This window comes from Salvelinus fontinalis, chromosome 6 (genome assembly GCF_029448725.1).
Source record: "Salvelinus fontinalis isolate EN_2023a chromosome 6, ASM2944872v1, whole genome shotgun sequence".
Lineage (NCBI taxonomy): Eukaryota > Metazoa > Chordata > Actinopteri > Salmoniformes > Salmonidae > Salvelinus > Salvelinus fontinalis.
In genome coordinates, this window is record NC_074670.1 from 672,443 (window position 1) to 686,463 (window position 14,021).

General features: G+C 46.6%; 1 protein-coding gene across 5 annotated transcripts in view; it reads right to left on the reverse strand.

Annotated features, from left to right (window-relative positions):
• The window catches only part of LOC129856837 (collagen alpha-1(XIV) chain-like), a 254,053-nt gene that overhangs the window by 63,269 nt on the left and 176,763 nt on the right, over nt 1–14,021 (reverse strand). For all 5 annotated transcript variants that reach the window (XM_055924547.1, XM_055924545.1, XM_055924543.1 and 2 more), the window contains exon 35: nt 5,615–5,692. In XM_055924547.1, the coding sequence (XP_055780522.1) occupies nt 5,615–5,692 (78 nt within the window). The remainder of the gene's footprint in view (nt 1–5,614; nt 5,693–14,021) is intronic.

Genomic DNA, 14,021 nt, shown 5'->3' on the forward strand with positions numbered 1-14,021 from the left:
TATGATGGCTGTGTGGTCCCATGGTGTATATACTTGCGTACTATTGTTTGTACAGATGAACGTGGTACCTTCAGGCGTTTGGAAATTGCTCCCAAGGACGAACCAGACTTGTGGAGATCTACAATTTTTTTTCTGAGGTCTTGGCTGATTTCTTTTGATTTTCCCATGATGTCAAGCAAAGAGGCACTGAGTTTGAAGGTAGGCCTTGAAATACATCCACGGGTACACCTCCAATTGACTCAAATGATGTTAATTGGCCTATCAGAAGCTTCTAAAGCCATGGCATCATTTTCTGGAATTTTCCAAGCAGTTTAAAGGCACAGTCAACTTAGTGTATGTAAACTTCTGACCCACTGGAATTGTGATACAGTGAATTATAAGTGACATAATCTGTCTGTAAAAATGACTTTTGTCATGCACAAAGTAGATGTCCTAACCGACTTGCCAAAACTATAGTTTGTTAACAAGAAATTTGTGTCTAGCTAGGTCAGTCCTGGACATGTCTCATGTTACTGTCTGGTCTAGCTAGGTCAGTGTTGGACATGTCTCATGTTACTGTCTGGTCTAGCTAGGTCAGTCCTGGACATGTCTCATGATACTGTCTGGTCTAGCTAGGTCAGTGTTGGACATGTCTCATGTTACTGTCTGGTCTAGCTAGGTCAGTCCTGGACATGTCTCATGTTACTGTCTGGTCTAGCGAGGTCAGTCCTGGACATGTCTCAGGATACTGTCTGGTCTAGCTAGGTCAGTCCTGGACATGTCTCATGTTACTGTCTGGTCTAGCTAGGTCAGTCCTGGACATGTCTCATGATACTGTCTGGTCTAGCTAGGTCAGTCCTGAACATGTCTCATGATACTGTCTGGTCTAGCTAGGTCAGTCCTGGACATGTCTCAGGATACTGTCTGGTCTAGCTAGGTCAGTCCTGGACATGTCTCATGTTACTGTCTGGTCTAGCTAGGTCAGTCCTGGACATGTCTCACATGATACTGCTGTCCACATAGCATAACCCTTTTTGGTTCCAGGTGGAACCCTTTCCACAAAGGACTGACCAGGTATAACCCTTATGGGTTCCATTCTACCTGGAACCCAAAAGGGTTCTACCTGGTAAAACCTTTGTGGAAAGGGTTCTACCTGGTAAATCCTTTGTGGAAAGGGTTCTACCTGGAACCAAAAATATTTATTCATAGGGTTCTCCTATGGGGACAGCCATATAACCTTTTAAGGTTCTAGATAGACTCTTAGAATAAAAAGGTGCTATGTTCTGTCTAACATATAGCACATAGCCTGCAGGCAGGGTGTTGCTATGTGGATTTAGTACAGAGAGGAGAAAGAACAGTGGTTTGAGAGTACAGTTATTCATCATCATGGAGGGGATTAGAGTTGGCGGGTTGGATGGATGGTTAGATGGTAGTCTCTCTCAGTTATTCATCATCATGGAGGGGATTAAAGTTGGCAGGTTGGATGGTTAGATGGTAGTCTTTCTCAGTTATTCATCATCATGGAGGGGATTAGAGTTGGCGGGTTGGATGGTTGGGGTTAGATGGTAGTCTCTCTCAGTTATTCATCATCATGGAGGGGATTACTCTCTCAGTTATTCATCATCATGGAGGGGATTAGAGTTGGCGGATTGGATGGTTGGGTTGGATGGTAGTCTCTCTCAGTTATTCATCTTCTTGGAGTGGATTAGAGTTGGCAGGTTGGATGGTTGGGTTGGATGGTAGTCTCTCTCAGTTATTCATCTTCTTGGAGTGGATTAGAGTTGGCAGGTTGGATGGTAGTCTCTCTCAGTTATTCATCTTCTTAGGGTGGATTAGAGTTGGCAGGTTGGATGGTAGTCTCTCTCAGTTATTCATCTTCTTGGAGTGGAATATAGTTAGTGGGTTGGATGGTTGGTTGGTTTCTTTCTCGACAGACTTCCACATACAGCGTCAGACTTCGAGCATGGCTCGCGAGACTAGTTGTTTGGTGTTTGAATGGCTTAACGGTTGTCTGGTTGATTAGTTGGTTGGTTGTTTAAATGGTTGGTTGGTCTGTTGGTTGTTGGTCTGTTGGTAGTTTAAATGGTTGGTCGTTTAAATGGTTGGTCGTTTAAATGGTTGGTTGGTCTGTTGGTCTGTTGGTCTGTTGGTTGTTGGTTATTGGTCTGTTGGTTGTTGGTTGTTGGTTATTGGTCTGTTGGTTATTGGTCTGTTGATTGTTGGTTATTGGTCTGTTGGTTATTGGTCTGTTGGTTATTGGTCTGTTGGTTGTTGGTTATTGGTCTGTTGGTCTGTTGGTTATTGGTCTGTTGGTTATTGGTCTGTTGGTTATTGGTTATTGGTCTGTTGGTCTGTTGGTTATTGGTCTGTTGGTCTGTTGGTTATTGGTCTGTTGGTTGTTGGTTATTGGTCTGTTGGTTATTGGTCTGTTGGTTATTGGTCTGTTGGTTGTTGGTCTGTTGGTTATTGGTCTGTTGGTTGTTGGTCTGTTGGTTGTTGGTCTGTTGGTCTGTTGGTTGTTGGTCTGTTGGTCTGTTGGTTATTGGTCTGTTGGTTATTGGTCTGTTGGTTGTTGGTTATTGGTCTGTTGGTTGTTGGTCTGTTGGTTGTTGGTTGTTGGTCTATTGGTTGTTGGTTGTTGGTCTGTTGGTTGTTGGTCTGTTGGTTTTTGGTCTGTTGGTTGTTGGTTGTTGGTTGTTGGTCTGTTGGTTGTTGGTTGTTGGTCTGTTGGTTGTTGGTTGTTGGTCTGTTGGTTGTTGGTTGTTGGTCTGTTGGTCTGTTGGTTATTGGTCTGTTGGTTATTGGTCTGTTGGTTGTTGGTTGTTGGTGTGTTGGGTCTGTTGGTTATTGGTCTGTTGGTTATTGGTCTGTTGGTTGTTGGTTGTTGGTTGTTGGTCTGTTGGTTGTTGGTCTGTTGGTTGTTGGTTGTTGGTCTGTTGGTTGTTGGTTGTTGGTCTGTTGGTCTGTTGGTTGTTGGTTGTTGGTCTGTTGGTTGTTGGTCTGTTGGTTGTTGGTCTGTTGGTTGTTGGTCTGTTGGTTGTTGGTCTGTTGGTTGTTGGTTATTGGTCGGTTGGTTGTTGGTCTGTTGGTTATTGGTCTGTTGGTTGTTGGTTGTTGGTTGTTAGTCTGTTGGTTGTTGGTTATTGGTCTGATGGTCTGTTGGTTGTTGGTTGTTGGTTGTTGGTCTGTTGGTTGTTGGTCTGTTGGTTGTTGGTTGTTGGTCTGTTGGTTGTTGGTCTGTTGGTCTGTTGGTTGTTGGTTGTTGGTCTGTTGGTTGTTGGTCTGTTGGTCTGTTGGTTGTTGGTCTGTTGGTTGTTGGTTATTGGTCGGTTGGTTGTTGGTCTGTTGGTCTGTTGGTCTGTTGGTTATTGGTCTGTTGGTCTGATGGTCTGATGGTCTGTTGGTTGTTGGTTATTGGTCTGTTGGTCTGATGGTCTGATGGTCTGATGGTTATTGGTCTGTTGGTTGTTGGTTATTGGTCTGTTGGTCTGTTGGTCTGTTGGTTGTTGGTCTGTTGATTGTTGGTTATTGGTCTGTTGGTCTGTTGGTTATTGGTCTGTTGGTTGTTGGTCTGTTGGTCTGTTGGTTGTTGGTTATTGGTCTGTTGGTCTGTTGGTTGTTGGTCTGTTGGTTGTTGGTCTGTTGGTTGTTGGTTATTGGTCTGTTGGTTGTTGGTCTGTTGGTCTGTTGGTTATTGGTTATTGGTCTGTTGGTCTGTTGGTTGTTGGTTATTGGTCTGTTGGTCTGTTGGTTATTGGTCTGTTGGTCTGTTGGTTGTTGGTCTGTTGGTCTGATGGTCTGTTGGTTGTTGGTCTGTTGGTCTGTTGGTTGTTGGTTATTGGTCTGTTGGTTGTTGGTTGTTGGTCTGTTGGTTGTTGGTCTATTGGTCTGTTGGTTATTGGTCTGTTGGTCTGTTGGTCTGTTGGTCTGTTGGTTATTGGTCTGTTGGTTGTTGGTCTGTTGGTCTGTTGGTTATTGGTCTGTTGGTTATTGGTCTGTTGGTTATTGGTCTGTTGGTCTGTTGGTCTGTTGGTTGTTGGTCTGTTGGTTGTTGGTTGTTGGTTGTTGGTTATTGGACTGTTGGTCTGATGGTTGTTGGTCTGTTGGTTGTTGGTTATTGGTCTGTTGGTCTGTTGGTCTGTTGGTTGTTGGTCTGTTGGTTGTTGGTCTGTTGGTCTGTTGGTTGTTGGTCTGTTGGTTTGTTGGTCTGTTGGTCTGTTGGTTGTTGGTCTGTTGGTTGTTGGTCTGTTGGTTGTTGGTCTGTTGGTTGTTGGTCTGTTGGTTGTTGGTCTGTTGATTATTGGTCTGTTGGACTGTTGGTTGTTGGTCTGTTGGTTATTGGTCTGTTGGTTATTGGTCTGTTGGTCTGTTGGTTGTTGGTCTGTTGGTTGTTGGTTATTGGTCTGATGGTCTGTTGGTTGTTGGTCTGTTGGTTGTTGGTCTGTTGGTTGTTGGTCTGTTGGTTGTTGGTCTGATGGTCTGTTGGTCTGTTGGTCTGTTGGTCTGTTGGTTATTGGTCTGTTGGTTATTGGTCTGTTGGTTGTTGGTTATTGGTCTGTTGGTCTGTTGGTCTGTTGGTTATTGGTCTGTTGGTTGTTGGTTATTGGTCTGTTGGTCTGATGGTCTGTTGGTCTGTTGGTTGTTGGTCTGTTGGTTATTGGTCTGTTGGTCTGTTGGTTATTGGTCTGTTGGTTATTGGTCTGTTGGTCTGTTGGTTATTGGTCTGTTGGTCTGTTGGTCTGTTGGTTATTGGTCTGTTGGTCTGTTGGTTATTGGTCTGTTGGTCTGATGGTCTGTTGGTTATTGGTCTGTTGGTCTGTTGGTCTGATGGTCTGTTGGTCTGTTGGTCTGTTGGTTGTTGGTTGTTGGTCTGTTGGTCTGTTGGTTATTGGTTGTTGGTTGTTGGTTATTGGTCTGTTCGTCTGTTCGTCTGATGGTCTGATGGTCTATTGGTTGTTGGTCTGTTGATTGTTGGTTTGTTGGTCTGTTGGTCTGTTGGTTGTTGGTCTGTTGTTCTGTTGTTCTGTTGGTCTGTTGGTCTGTTGGTCTGTTGGTCTGTTGGTTGTTGGTCTGTTGGTTGTTGGTCTGTTGGTCTGTTGGTCTGTTGGTTGTTGGTCTGTTGGTTGTTGGTTGTTGGTCTGTTGTCTGTTGGTCTGTTGGTCTGTTGGTCTGTTGGTCTGTTGGTTGTTGGTTGTTGGTTGTTGGTCTGTTGGTCTGTTGGTTGTTGGATGTTGGTCTGTTGGTCTGTTGGTCTGTTGGTCTGTTGGTCTGTTGGTCTGTTGGTCTGTTAGTTGTTGGTCTGTTGGTTGTTGGTTGTTGGTTGTTGGTCTGTTGGTTGTTGGTTGTTGGTTGTTGGTCTGTTGGTTGTTGGTTATTGGTCTGTTGGTCTGTTGGTCTGTTGGTCTGTTGGTTGTTGGTCTGTTGGTTATTGGTCTGTTGGTTGTTGGTCTGTTGGTTGTTGGTCTGTTGGTTATTGGTCTGTTGGTTGTTGGTCTGTTGGTTGTTGGTCTGTTGGTTGTTGGTCTGTTGGTTGTTGGTCTGTTGGTTGTTGGTCTGTTGGTTGTTGGTCTGTTGGTTGTTGGTCTGTTGGTCTGTTGGTCATTTGAATGGTTGGTTAAAAGGCAGTTGTTCTTACCAGTCCAGGGAGCTCACAGCACTTGTCTCGACTGGCCCAGGACGTGCTGCAGATAATGTCAAACATCTGGATCTGGAACTAGACACACAGAGAACAAATACACAGAGAAAGACTTAATATTGGCATGACATTGCAACACACTTACGGTATACAGACTTCTACACCATGTTCTACACAATGTTCTGCATCGTGGTCTACACCGTGGTCTACACCGTGGTCTACACCGTGGTCTACAAAATGTTCTACACCGTGTTCTACACAATGTTGTACACTGTGGTCTACACAATGTTCTACATCGTGGTCTACACCATGGTCTACATCGGGGTCTACACAGTGGTCTACACAATGTTCTAAACCATGGTCTACACAATGTTCTAAACCGTGGTCTACATCGTGGTCTACACCGTGGTCTACACTGTGGTCTACACCGTGGTCTACACAATGTTCTAAACCATGGTCTACACCGTGGTCTACACTGTGGTCTACACCGTGGTCTACACAATGTTCTAAACCATGGTCTACATCGGGGTCTACACCATGGTCTACACAATGTTCTAAACCATGGTCTACACCATGGTCTACACAATGTTCTACACCGTGGTCTACATCGTGGTCTACACAATGTTCTACACCGTGGTCTACACCATGGTCTACACAATGTCCTAAGCCATGTTCTACACCGTGGTCTACCCAATGTTCTAAACCATGTTCTACACCGTGTTCTATGTTCTACATTGTGTTCTATGTTCTACACCGTGTTATACACTGTGGTCTACACCGTGGTCTACACCGTGTTCTACACCGTGTACAACATGCTTCAGAGAAATATCCAAATAGTGGTTGTGAGGTATGATGCCGACTCTCTGTCTGTTCAACAGGCTGTTTAATGGTGACTCTGTCTGTTCAACAGGCTGTTTAATGGTGACTGTCTGTTCAACAGGCTGTTTAATGGTGACTCTGTCTGTTCAACAGGCTGTTTAATGGTGAGTCTGTCTGCTCAACAGGCTGTTTAATGGTGACTGTCTGTTCAACAGGCTGTTTAATGGTGACTGTCTGTTCAACAGGCTGTTTAATGGTGACTGTCTGTTCAACAGGCTGTTTAATGGTGACTCTGTCTGTTCAACAGGCTGTTTAATGGTGACTGTCTGTTCAACAGGCTGTTTAATGGTGACTGTCTGTTCAACAGGCTGTTTAATGGTGACTGTCTGTTCAACAGGCTGTTTAATGGTGACTCTGTCTGCTCAACAGGCTGTTTAATGGTGACTGTCTGTTCAACAGGCTGTTTAATGGTGACTCTGTCTGTTCAACAGGCTGTTTAATGGTGACTCTGTCTGTTCAACAGGCTGTTTAATGGTGACTGTCTGTTCAACAGGCTGTTTAATGGTGACTGTCTGCTCAACAGGCTGTTTAATGGTGACTGTCTGCTCAACAGGCTGTTTAATGGTGACTGTCTGTTCAACAGGCTGTTTAATGGTGACTGTCTGCTCAACAGGCTGTTTAATGGTGACTGTCTGTTCAACAGGCTGTTTAATGGTGACTCTGTCTGTTCAACAGGCTGTTTAATGGTGACTCTGTCTGTTCAACAGGCTGTTTAATGGTGACTCTGTCTGTTCAACAGGCTGTTTAATGGTGACTGTCTGTTCAACAGGCTGTTTAATGGTGACTCTGTCTGTTCAACAGGCTGTTTAATGGTGAGTCTGTCTGCTCAACAGGCTGTTTAATGGTGACTCTGTCTGTTCAACAGGCTGTTTAATGGTGACTGTCTGCTCAACAGGCTGTTTGATGGTGACTCTGTCTGCTCAACAGGCTGTTTAATGGTGACTCTGTCTGTTCAACAGGCTGTTTAATGGTGACTCTGTCTGTTCAACAGGCTGTTTAATGGTGACTCTGTCTGTTCAACAGGCTGTTTAATGGTGAGTCTGTCTGCTCAACAGGCTGTTTAATGGTGACTCTGTCTGTTCAACAGGCTGTTTAATGGTGACTGTCTGTTCAACAGGCTGTTTAATGGTGACTGTCTGTTCAACAGGCTGTTTAATGGTGACTCTGTCTGTTCAACAGGCTGTTTAATGGTGACTCTGTCTGTTCAACAGGCTGTTTAATGGTGACTGTCTGTTCAACAGGCTGTTTAATGGTGACTGTCTGTTCAACAGGCTGTTTAATGGTGACTCTGTCTGCTCAACAGGCTGTTTGATGGTGAGTCTGTCTGCTCAACAGGCTGTTTAATGGTGACTCTGTCTGTTCAACAGGCTGTTTAATGGTGAGTCTGTCTGCTCAACAGGCTGTTTAATGGTGACTGTCTGTTCAACAGGCTGTTTAATGGTGACTGTCTGCTCAACAGGCTGTTTAATGGTGACTGTCTGTTCAACAGGCTGTTTAATGGTGACTCTGTCTGTTCAACAGGCTGTTTAATGGTGACTGTCTGTTCAACAGGCTGTTTGATGGTGAGTCTGTCTGCTCAACAGGCTGTTTAATGGTGACTGTCTGTTCAACAGGCTGTTTAATGGTGACTCTGTCTGCTCAACAGGCTGTTTAATGGTGACTGTCTGTTCAACAGGCTGTTTAATGGTGACTGTCTGTTCAACAGGCTGTTTAATGGTGACTGTCTGTTCAACAGGCTGTTTAATGGTGACTCTGTCTGCTCAACAGGCTGTTTAATGGTGACTCTGTCTGTTCAACAGGCTGTTTAATGGTGACTCTGTCTGCTCAACAGGCTGTTTAATGGTGACTCTGTCTGTTCAACAGGCTGTTTAATGGTGACTCTGTCTGTTCAACAGGCTGTTTAATGGTGACTCTGTCTGTTCAACAGGCTGTTTAATGGTGACTCTGTCTGTTCAACAGGCTGTTTAATGGTGACTCTGTCTGTTCAACAGGCTGTTTAATGGTGACTCTGTCTGTTCAACAGGCTGTTTAATGGTGACTGTCTGCTCAACAGGCTGTTTAATGGTGACTCTGTCTGTTCAACAGGCTGTTTAATGGTGACTGTCTGTTCAACAGGCTGTTTAATGGTGACTGTCTGCTCAACAGGCTGTTTAATGGTGACTGTCTGTTCAACAGGCTGTTTAATGGTGACTCTGTCTGTTCAACAGGCTGTTTAATGGTGACTCTGTCTGTTCAACAGGCTGTTTAATGGTGACTCTGTCTGTTCAACAGGCTGTTTAATGGTGACTCTGTCTGTTCAACAGGCTGTTTAATGGTGACTGTCTGCTCAACAGGCTGTTTAATGGTGACTCTGTCTGTTCAACAGGCTGTTTAATGGTGACTGTCTGTTCAACAGGCTGTTTAATGGTGACTCTGTCTGTTCAACAGGCTGTTTAATGGTGACTCTGTCTGTTCAACAGGCTGTTTAATGGTGACTCTGTCTGTTCAACAGGCTGTTTAATGGTGACTGTCTGTTCAACAGGCTGTTTAATGGTGACTCTGTCTGCTCAACAGGCTGTTTAATGGTGACTGTCTGTTCAACAGGCTGTTTAATGGTGACTGTCTGTTCAACAGGCTGTTTAATGGTGACTGTCTGTTCAACAGGCTGTTTAATGGTGACTGTCTGTTCAACAGGCTGTTTAATGGTGACTGTCTGTTCAACAGGCTGTTTAATGGTGACTCTGTCTGCTCAACAGGCTGTTTAATGGTGACTCTGTCTGTTCAACAGGCTGTTTAATGGTGACTGTCTGTTCAACAGGCTGTTTAATGGTGACTCTGTCTGTTCAACAGGCTGTTTAATGGTGACTCTGTCTGTTCAACAGGCTGTTTGATGGTGACTGTCTGTTCAACAGGCTGTTTAATGGTGACTCTGTCTGTTCAACAGGCTGTTTAATGGTGACTCTGTCTGTTCAACAGGCTGTTTAATGGTGACTCTGTCTGTTCAACAGGCTGTTTAATGGTGACTGTCTGTTCAACAGGCTGTTTAATGGTGACTCTGTCTGTTCAACAGGCTGTTTAATGGTGACTCTGTCTGTTCAACAGGCTGTTTGATGGTGACTGTCTGTTCAACAGGCTGTTTAATGGTGACTCTGTCTGTTCAACAGGCTGTTTAATGGTGACTCTGTCTGTTCAACAGGCTGTTTAATGGTGACTCTGTCTGCTCAACAGGCTGTTTAATGGTGACTGTCTGTTCAACAGGCTGTTTAATGGTGACTCTGTCTGTTCAACAGGCTGTTTAATGGTGACTGTCTGTTCAACAGGCTGTTTGATGGTGAGTCTGTCTGCTCAACAGGCTGTTTAATGGTGACTGTCTGTTCAACAGGCTGTTTAATGGTGACTCTGTCTGCTCAACAGGCTGTTTAATGGTGACTGTCTGTTCAACAGGCTGTTTAATGGTGACTGTCTGTTCAACAGGCTGTTTAATGGTGACTGTCTGTTCAACAGGCTGTTTAATGGTGACTCTGTCTGCTCAACAGGCTGTTTAATGGTGACTCTGTCTGTTCAACAGGCTGTTTAATGGTGACTCTGTCTGCTCAACAGGCTGTTTAATGGTGACTCTGTCTGTTCAACAGGCTGTTTAATGGTGACTCTGTCTGTTCAACAGGCTGTTTAATGGTGACTCTGTCTGTTCAACAGGCTGTTTAATGGTGACTCTGTCTGTTCAACAGGCTGTTTAATGGTGACTCTGTCTGTTCAACAGGCTGTTTAATGGTGACTCTGTCTGTTCAACAGGCTGTTTAATGGTGACTGTCTGCTCAACAGGCTGTTTAATGGTGACTCTGTCTGTTCAACAGGCTGTTTAATGGTGACTGTCTGTTCAACAGGCTGTTTAATGGTGACTGTCTGCTCAACAGGCTGTTTAATGGTGACTGTCTGTTCAACAGGCTGTTTAATGGTGACTCTGTCTGTTCAACAGGCTGTTTAATGGTGACTCTGTCTGTTCAACAGGCTGTTTAATGGTGACTCTGTCTGTTCAACAGGCTGTTTAATGGTGACTCTGTCTGTTCAACAGGCTGTTTAATGGTGACTGTCTGCTCAACAGGCTGTTTAATGGTGACTCTGTCTGTTCAACAGGCTGTTTAATGGTGACTGTCTGTTCAACAGGCTGTTTAATGGTGACTCTGTCTGTTCAACAGGCTGTTTAATGGTGACTCTGTCTGTTCAACAGGCTGTTTAATGGTGACTCTGTCTGTTCAACAGGCTGTTTAATGGTGACTGTCTGTTCAACAGGCTGTTTAATGGTGACTCTGTCTGCTCAACAGGCTGTTTAATGGTGACTGTCTGTTCAACAGGCTGTTTAATGGTGACTGTCTGTTCAACAGGCTGTTTGATGGTGACTGTCTGTTCAACAGGCTGTTTAATGGTGACTGTCTGTTCAATGATGGTGAACTGAATGACCTAAATGCACATACACACAACTTTATAGGGAATAAGGTGCCATTTTGGACGGAGTCTAGGGCTAACCCGGTCCTGTCTGGGAGGTGCTACTGTTGGAGTCTGTTCCGTACCCTCTCTGCTCTCTGGGAGGTGCTACTGTTGGAGTCTGTTCTGTACCCTCTCTGCTCTCTGGGAGGTGCTACTGTTGGAGTCTGTTCTGTACCCTCTCTGCTGTCTGGGAGGTGCTACTGTTGGAGTCTGTTCTGTACCCTCTCTGCTCTCTGGGAGGTGCTACTGTTGGAGTCTGTTCTGTACCCTCTCTGGGAGGTGCTACTGTTGGAGTCTGTTCCGTACCCTCTCTGCTCTCTGGGAGGTGCTACTGTTGGAGTCTGTTCTGTACCCTCTCTGCTCTCTGGGAGGTGCTACTGTTGGAGTCTGTTCTGTACCCTCTCTGCTGTCTGGGAGGTGCTACTGTTGGAGTCTGTTCTGTACCCTCTCTGCTCTCTGGGAGGTGCTACTGTTGGAGTCTGTTCTGTACCCTCTCTGGGAGGTGCTACTGTTGGAGTCTGTTCTGTACCCTCTCTGCTCTCTGGGAGGTGCTACTGTTGGAGTCTGTTCTGTACCCTCTCTGCTGTCTGGGAGGTGCTACTGTTGGAGTCTGTTCTGTACCCTCTCTGCTCTCTGGGAGGTGCTACTGTTGGAGTCTGTTCCGTACCCTCTCTGCTGTCTGGGAGGTGCTACTGTTGGAGTCTGTTCTGTACCCTCTCTGCTCTCTGGGAGGTGCTACTGTTGGAGTCTGTTCCGTACCCTCTCTGCTGTCTGGGAGGTGCTACTGTTGGAGTCTGTTCTGTACCCTCTCTGATGTCTGGGAGGTGCTACTGTTGGAGTCTGTTCTGTACCCTCTCTGCTGTCTGGGAGGTGCTACTGTTGGAGTCTGTTCTGTACCCTCTCTGCTCTCTGGGAGGTGCTACTGTTGGAGTCTGTTCTGTACCCTCTCTGCTCTCTGGGAGGTGCTACTGTTGGAGTCTGTTCTGTACCCTCTCTGCTCTCTGGGAGGTGCTACTGTTGGAGTCTGTTCTGTACCCTCTCTGCTCTCTGGGAGGTGCTACTGTTGGAGTCTGTTCTGTACCCTCTCTGGGAGGTGCTACTGTTGGAGTCTGTTCTGTACCCTGTCTGGGAGGTGCTACTGTTGGAGTCTGTTCTGTACCCTCTCTGCTCTCTGGGAGGTGCTACTGTTGGAGTCTGTTCTGTACCCTCTCTGCTGTCTGGGAGGTGCTACTGTTGGAGTCTGTTCTGTACCCTCTCTGCTCTCTGGGAGGTGCTACTGTTGGAGTCTGTTCTGTACCCTCTCTGGGAGGTGCTACTGTTGGAGTCTGTTCTGTACCCTGTCTGGGAGGTGCTACTGTTGGAGTCTGTTCTGTACCCTCTCTGCTCTCTGGGAGGTGCTACTGTTGGAGTCTGTTCTGTACCCTCTCTGCTGTCTGGGAGGTGCTACTGTTGGAGTCTGTTCTGTACCCTCTCTGCTCTCTGGGAGGTGCTACTGTTGGAGTCTGTTCTGTACCCTCTCTGCTCTCTGGGAGGTGCTACTGTTGGAGTCTGTTCTGTACCCTCTCTGCTCTCTGGGAGGTGCTACTGTTGGAGTCTGTTCTGTACCCTCTCTGCTCTCTGGGAGGTGCTACTGTTGGAGTCTGTTCTGTACCCTCTCTGCTCTCTGGGAGGTGCTACTGTTGGAGTCTGTTCTGTACCCTCTCTGCTCTCTGGGAGGTGCTACTGTTGGAGTCTGTTCTGTACCCTGTCTGCTCTCTGGGAGGTGCTACTGTTGGAGTCTGTTCTGTACCCTCTCTGCTCTCTGGGAGGTGCTACTGTTGGAGTCTGTTCTGTACCCTCTCTGCTCTCTGGGAGGTGCTACTGTTGGAGTCTGTTCTGTACCCTGTCTGCTCTCTGGGAGGTGCTACTGTTGGAGTCTGTTCTGTACCCTCTCTGCTCTCTGGGAGGTGCTACTGTTGGAGTCTGTTCTGTACCCTGTCTGGGAGGTGCTACTGTTGGAGTCTGTTCTGTACCCTCTCTGCTCTCTGGGAGGTGCTACTGTTGGAGTCTGTTCTGTACCCTCTCTGCTGTCTGGGAGGTGCTACTGTTGGTGTCTGTTCTGTACCCTCTCTGCTCTCTGGGAGGTGCTACTGTTGGAGTCTGTTCTGTACCCTCTCTGGGAGGTGCTACTGTTGGAGTCTGTTCTGTACCCTCTCTGGGAGGTGCTACTGTTGGAGTCTGTTCTGTACCCTCTCTGGGAGGTGCTACTGTTGGAGTCTGTTCTGTACCCTCTCTGGGAGGTGCTACTGTTGGAGTCTGTTCTGTACCCTCTCTGCTCTCTGGGAGGTGCTACTGTTGGAGTCTGTTCTGTACCCTCTCTGGGAGGTGCTACTGTTGGAGTATGTTCTGTACCCTCTCTGCTCTCTGGGAGGTGCTACTGTTGGAGTCTGTTCTGTACCCTCTCTGCTCTCTGGGAGGTGCTACTGTTGGAGTCTGTTCTGTACCCTCTCTGCTCTCTGGGAGGTGCTACTGTTGGAGTCTGTTCTGTACCCTCTCTGCTCTCTGGGAGGTGCTACTGTTGGAGTCTGTTCTGTACCCTCTCTGCTCTCTGGGAGGTGCTACTGTTGGAGTCTGTTCTGTACCCTCTCTGCTCTCTGGGAGGTGCTACTGTTGGAGTCTGTTCTGTACCCTCTCTGCTCTCTGGGAGGTGCTACTGTTGGAGTCTGTTCTGTACCCTCTCTGCTCTCTGGGAGGTGCTACTGTTGGAGTCTGTTCTGTACCCTGTCTGCTCTCTAGGAGGTGCTACTGTTGGAGTCTGTTCTGTACCCTCTCTGGGAGGTGCTACTGTTGGAGTCTGTTCTGTACCCTCTCTGCTCTCTGGGAGGTGCTACTGTTGGAGTCTGTTCTGTACCCTGTCTGCTCTCTGGGAGGTGCTACTGTTGGAGTCTGTTCTGTACCCTCTCTGCTCTCTGGGAGGTGCTACTGTTGGAGTCTGTTCTGTACCCTCTCTGCTCTCTGGGAGGTGCTACTGTTGGAGTCTGTTCTGTACCCTGTCTGGGAGGTGCTACTGTTGGAGTCTGTTCTG